Source organism: Macrobrachium nipponense, chromosome 3, assembly GCF_015104395.2.
Source record: "Macrobrachium nipponense isolate FS-2020 chromosome 3, ASM1510439v2, whole genome shotgun sequence".
NCBI classification, from domain to species: domain Eukaryota; kingdom Metazoa; phylum Arthropoda; class Malacostraca; order Decapoda; family Palaemonidae; genus Macrobrachium; species Macrobrachium nipponense.
Genome location: NC_087202.1, coordinates 17416071 through 17423570, shown reverse-complemented (window position 1 = coordinate 17423570; position 7500 = coordinate 17416071). Strand labels below are relative to the sequence as shown.

The 7500-nt window shown below is 32.4% G+C and overlaps 1 protein-coding gene across 1 annotated transcript in view; it reads left to right on the top strand.

The window, feature by feature from the left end:
* Window positions 1-7500, top strand: part of LOC135221643 (opioid-binding protein/cell adhesion molecule-like) — a 96143-nt gene that overhangs the window by 70461 nt on the left and 18182 nt on the right. Inside the window, exons 3-5 of the mRNA XM_064259330.1 lie at window positions 162-235; window positions 660-814; window positions 3883-4044. Coding sequence (XP_064115400.1) covers window positions 162-235; window positions 660-814; window positions 3883-4044 — 391 coding nt within the window. The remainder of the gene's footprint in view (window positions 1-161; window positions 236-659; window positions 815-3882; window positions 4045-7500) is intronic.

Sequence of the window (7500 nt, the reverse complement as noted above, 5' to 3'; positions counted from 1 at the left end):
ATATATATATATATATATATATATATATTATATATATTATATGCATGCGAGTGTACGTACAATTTATGGAGCATTTCATGTTATCAGAAAATAGAATGTTCACATTCCCTTCTCCATCCTCCAGATGATGGCCAGGACCTGGGCTGCCTGTCTCAAAAAAGGCTTTTATTCATATTGCTGAGCTTGCTGACCAACACCTCATCGGGGAAGTACCGTAGTGACCATACGTCGGAAGGTAAGATATTACGATGTTTATGGTATTTTTGCTGTGTGTGTATATATATATATATATATATATATATATATATATATATATATATATATATATATATATATATATATATAGTAATATATGTATGTATGTATATATATAATTCACAATTTTGGTAAGAGGAGTACATCAACAACAACTATTACTGTTGCTTAAGACACTGTCATTATTTTTTTTAGTAGTATTATAATTGTATATGCAACCCATTTCCTTTATCATTTTACCTGGTTTTGGATACATAAGAATCTCCAGCGTTAACATAAACATTTTCGTTTGATGAGTAACCAAAACTGAAATAATTTACACGCAAAAATACACACATCTAACTGAAAATATGTAGAATCTCGAAAAATAAAAGTATTGACATAAGGCCTTATTACTTCTCCAGCAAAGACCCTATCAGACGATGACCCCGTCTGGAATATACGGCACGTTTTGCCCGAGCTTGACCTTGACAACAACACGGTCAGTGACGTCAAGGTGAATGTTGGGGACATAGCTTACCTGCCTTGTCGTTTTCCCCAACTCTCTACGTTACACCAGGTGAGGAATTCTTGAGAAATTACTGCATGTTTCGGAATGTTATTCTAATAAGTTAAATATAACAATTTTTCTCTCCTTTTCTTTAGGTCTGTTGCTAAGCTTTAGGAATTTACAAATACTTTTGTCTGCTTTATTGCCAACAAAATGTTGATTTCCGCTCTGCCAATTACGTGAAAATTCTTAAGAGCAAAAAACAACTCGTATATCGATTTTGTTAGACATATAACACCAATAGTGTACTAATCGTGAATTCCACTGGCAACTACGAAAGTCTACGTTACATATACCCCTATGGCAGAGACTTATCGTCTCTACCGTCTGCTTTCTAACCATTCATTATTATTTTTTGACTCTCAATATTTTACTAACCTCGCGTTTTATTTTTCCTCGAAAGAATTCATGTTCTTTCTCGTTCACGTCCTTCTAAAATAGTCGCACAATGTAGATATTCCAGAAATGCAAACTCTTAAAGATTTCTGGTCGAAAAAGAGTCATAATGCTTTCTTTTAAAAGTTAGATAAATTTTCAAAGATATCCGACTATATCTGCAAAACCTCATTTTCCTTATCGAGAGACACAAGGTCTGACCTACGAAAGGACATCAGTAAGTCTCTTTTATAGACCGATGCCTTTAAAAAGATTTATTTCAAAACAAAGGTTAGAGTTTTCGAACCAAACTATCCGAATATTTTCTATCTTCATGCAAATATTCCCAATTGTTATTTGCACTTATATTTTCTGTTGTATAATTAAATGTATACGTACTTCACTTCTCAGTTATCGCATGTGCCTATTTGTGCAGATGTACTGTGTTTGCAACCTTAATAAAAAAAGGGGGTTTCATTTTTAGAATCAAATGTCACAGAGAATCGATGGTATGAAAACTTTTCTATCTAGCACGTCATCAATCATCCCGGGTGGATATAACATTCCTTTCAATATACCAGAAAATATTTTATTTTACGATGGATTGTTATGATTTTGTATGATAGTATTTGCAGTTTTGTTTTAGTGTATATATTATATATATATATATATATATATTATATATATATATATATATATATATATATATATATATATATATATATATATATATATACACTATAGGGGAGAGTGGAGTAAGAAGGCCCCCTTAAGGAGAAATGCTTATATTGCCTACAGTATTTCAGCTATTGACCTAACAGAGTTATTTCTAGAAAACTTTGTTATTGGAGTATCAACGATCATAATCATGAGAAGCTGTTAGAAATTTAGGATAGTAGAAACATGACCTGAAAAAAAAGAACAAAGGTGGCCTTTTACCCCATGGATGGGTTAAGATGCCCACGTTGGTAGCTTTTTGCCCCATACCTAAGATATTGTGGTACTTCTTGAAAACTACCTTTTGTATTGAAAAGTAGACGCCTACTTTTGCTAAATATAAAATAAATCAACGTTCCACACAAAAACATTGAAGAATAAATAATGTTGGAAAATATACAAAAATTAATCTTAGACTTTTTGGTATTCATAGGAACTGAAATTAGCAAGATTGTAAAATAAATTGACACTTCCTCTACATGACAGCTGTAACAGCACAATTAAAAATAAATTCACTTTCTTTACTTAGAACCAAGAATATCAGAAATAAAAGAAATAATGGATAAGTTTTACATAAGAACAAAAATACATAAGTAAAAAAGGTAGACTAATTTTCTTTACATTACTCCATTCTCTCTGGCTAAAGTCCATTGACTGTGGTGGCCATCTGGAATTGTAATGTACTTTTCTGCTCGACTTGGCTTAACAATTTTAACAAAGTGATGTAGCCAGTCGACGAAACAATCAGCATTAGACCTTCCATTTACTGTGCATCTAGTAATTGATCCAGGTGAGCTGCTGATCATAAGTAGTGAAGTCATCCTTTTACGGGCAAATATAAACATAATAGGAAGACAAACTTCTGCTGCCTTCATTGCACAAATAAGATGTAGTCTGTCCTCTTTCACACTGGTTACAAGTCCAACTGATCAGATGGGGTAAAAAGCCGTCGAGGCTTTTTGCCCCAAATCGTGGTGGGCCTTTTGCCCCACCTGCCATTTTTTAAGAAAACTAAATCCACCTGTACCTCAATTGAGTTTACAAGTCTAGATTGCATTGCAAGATATTTCTTAGCTCTCATTTAAAGTAACTGTAGTTAAAGTACTGATTTTACTGACAAGATGGCCGCATAGGATATCCCTGATATAGCGCGCATACTTACATGAAATGTATCCAAAGAAGAAAAATGCGTGTTGGCTGTGTCCCATTCTAGTTCTACCTGGCTGTTTGGTATAGAAAGCTTCAGGCAGAAAGTGTTGCTGCACTGATCTGCTGTCTGAATTGCTATGATATGTAATAAATAAGAAAGTAGGGGGAGGCCTTTTACCTCACGGGGGCCTTTTACCCCACTCTACCCGATGTATATATATATATATATATTATATATATATATATATATATATATATATATATATATATATATACTATATATACATATGACATATATTACATATATACATATGTATATATATATATATATATATATATATATATGTATGTGTATATATATATATATATATATATATATTATATATATATATATATATATATATAATCACCTATGCAACTATTCCCTTAGAGGGGATCATTCCTGAATGCATGTTAACTTTCTGGTTCTAAACAGTTCTATTGGGATAAGTTGGCTACTCCCTGTGCCTTACTAGAATACGGCTCATTCCCGTCTATTGACCAAGAAGTGCATCATTCGCTTCTGAGATCCACAGAAACATTTGGGTATAGTGAAAAGTTTAACTATAGACAGTTACGTAGTCGACTCTTGTGGGCCGCTGTAAGGCTGGCGAGGGTTATAGTGCTAGTGACTTTATTCCAGAATACTTTTGGGGACACCCATTATTAATTAATGAAAAAAGGTCATATATATACTATATATATATATAATATATATATATATATATATATATATATATATATATATATATATATATATATATTTTTCATAACATTTCTTTCTCATCTCTCCGTAGGTCTCCTGGATAAGAAGATGGGACTGGCATATCCTGACGACTGGAATCTACACCTACACCAGTGACATGAGGTTCAAGGTGCTGCACACAGAGGGCTCTGACGACTGGACCCTGCAGCTCAAATACGTCCACATGAGAGACAACGGAACTTACGAATGCCAGGTACGTCAACAGATACCTGCGTCACTGCAAATGCGTGGCTCTTTGTAGGTATTTAGGAACTTAACTATACTCTGTTTTTTTTCCATCTGTCCATCCGCCTGTGGTGTTTTTGTATGGTAACACTGCGTCCCGGGCTTTAGATAGTTACATTCAGCTAACATTCAACGATTATAATAATATCCTATTTCGAATATTAACGGTGTAATTCGCATACAGTAAATTATTAAAACACTTTTCAGTTGCAAATGTACACCCAGATATCCTTTTATTTACCTAAAACTTACACAGCGTAACTATCTAAAGCCCGGGACGCAGTGTTACCATACAAAAACACCACAGGCGGATGGACAGATGAAAAAAAAAAACAGAGTATAGCTCTTGTGGTAGAATTTATACCACAACTTATAAAATTCTAGTTTATTTTTTGAGATATTTTATTTATTTACTTATTTTTTTTAGGTCCACAAATGCTTTTTGGCTGCACTTCCGGACGGATCCAAGAACTAGTTAATATTGAAATAACTTTAATTTGGAAATAACCTACACCTAAACTGAATTAAATTTGATCCCTTTTCACCCCTTATCCTTAACTAACACAAACTAACATATTTACCCTAATTGACTATTTCAATTTTTAGGCAACTATCTTGACTGAGTTCTGGACAGCATAATATAGTTAAACATAAGCAAAGATAACTTGTGTAATTTATAGTTGGCTATCGTAATTGATTAATCTTTGAATATGCAAATTGTTGTAATGGAAAATAAATCTTAAGAAAGACCCGTTAAACAGAGATTTGTAGTAATTTCCTCATTCGCTTTTTACTTCATATCTGTTTTATTCGAATAGTTTTCGTATACAGTCTTACTCAGTTTGCAAAGAATTTAATCCTTTTTCACGTCTTTTGTTCTAAATTTCATGATATAAATCTTTTTTCTTTATCACTGTACTCGCTCTGTTTAGATTCCTATTGTCAGTCTACATTCATATTTTGAAAACGCACAGTTTATTTTTATGATTCTCTATTCTAACATGACATTATCATCTCACTATTTTCGATCATTTCCGTTCTCAGGGTGTTTCTAAATGACTACCATTTTAAGGTTCAGTATATTAGATGCTATGGTTGACTTAATCAAGAATCTATTTCATTTCTCAGCCGTTCCACCCTTTTATATATGAATCTGAATTCACTCCACTTTAATAAATTAAGTGAAATACTTCCTTTCATCTTCAAAGGGGTTTAGGGAAACAATGGGAAAAATATCTATTCAATTCTGAGGTTGGAGATGTTGTTCACTTTTGATGTAATGGACTATGCTTCGGAGTATCTTTCAGTCAACAATCTATAATTTAACCTAGGGAATTAACATCCCCCTCTCAAATAGATATATATATATATATATATATATATATATATATATATATATATATATATATATATGTAGTATATATATATATATATATGCATGTATATATATATATATATAATATATATATATATATATATATATATATATATATATATATATATATATATATATACATATATATATATATATATATATATATATATATATATATATATATATATATATATATATATACATACACACACACACACACACACACATATATATATATATATATTATATAATATATATATATATATATATATAAATATATATATTACTGGAGCATTTAATCGCCAATTTCAAACATGATTTTTTTGTATGCTTCTAAATTTAAATACTAACCTGGAGTTTACATGCATTAAACAACTGTCTCCTATGTTCCAACTAAAAAAATACATAAATTCTTATGTAATTTCCTATGGGTTTAGGTTACTGCAAGGGGGCAACCAATTCAATAATAAAAGGTTCTTGGTATGTTAGTTACACTCACCATGAGCGCTTACGCGCTCTACTAACAACAAATATACTTAGGAGACAGAATTTCGGGCTAACGAAATCACTTCGTTTCAATCTCCCTTTAAAACCAACAGATGAGATGAACGTCGTTTACTCTGCGGCTGACGAAAAGCAAACACGCTTTCTAGACTAGAGCAGAAAACTGGATGCTTGTCAGCCTTGTGTCTGCGGCTGCTCTTCAGCTGTCGTTCGACAGAGAATTGACATAAGTCTCGAAAAGATGATGAAACCAAAAATTCATTTTTGGGCTACGTGAAGCAGAAAGATAACTCACTATGGCCAATGTTATATTCTGTTTTGCTTTTTCAGGGGAATAATGGGATTTATTGGTTGAAGAACATTGTGTAGTCAAGGCTGTAAGGGCATTAAGTGATCGATATTTTTTCTGTATAGATGCGGTCTGTCTGTTTGTCTGTTATAAATATTCAATGACATATGCATTCTTGTTTTTGTATAACGTTCCACCATTATATTTTTCATTTCTTTGAAATAATTCTTTACAGAAAACCCTTAAGAATTATACCACGTTAAAATAGAAGGAAAGGCATAGCATTCATAATTAAAATATTGACGTTTCCGAATCTCATTTACCAATATTTTTGGCAGGATTGGTAATTTGGTAGTTTTACTTCACACTTTCGATGTGCATAATCCATGATATTACTATTTCTGAGTTTCCTGTGAAAGAAATTTCAATTTTAAATTTTTTATAATAAAAAAGGACCAAGCTTCAAATAATTCTTTACTTCTGTACATTGACTATTAAAAAGATTGGTATCTTCCTGGTGGTATCTATTATCTTTACGATACAAAGAAATCCTTAGATTGTCGGGACAACACACACACATACACATATGTATATATTATATATATATATATATTATATATATATATATATATATATATATATATATATATATATACAACAAACAGGAAATACGTCTTTGACAATAATCTGATTCAATTGTTAGTTATACTCAACACGTTATTCAGTCATAAGAGCGACAGATGTTCATGGATTCGTCACAGACCGAGAACACTACAAGTTTACCGTGTTAAGGACGGTGCTGCCATCTGTCGGTGCAGTGACCAAACCAGGTTTTGATGGCCTCCCACACAAAGTACACTACTTACCCTTTCCACACATTGCGCCTTGTCCGATTGCAGCCTCTATTGTTGAGGGAAATGACCTCGTTAAATATAATTACAAACAGAGGGAGAGGGTGAAATAGACCGAAAATTATTATTTGTGATCTGGGGAACCCGGCACGTCCTGCCTCTCTCTTTGTGTTTGAAGAGGGCGAGGAAAATAACAATGCCTTTATTAGGTAGATTCATCAGAATCTGGGAGACAGAGACTAACATCAGTTAGGTGAAACCGAGACCACTACATCTTTGGTACTTTCCCTTTTTTTGATCCACTTCCTTCTCTTCGATGGATATTCTTGGTTTGTCAAATATTAATGCTGATTCATCAGCTAAAATTAAAGTTCTTGTCACGAGCGAAGTAAAATGCGAGATCCT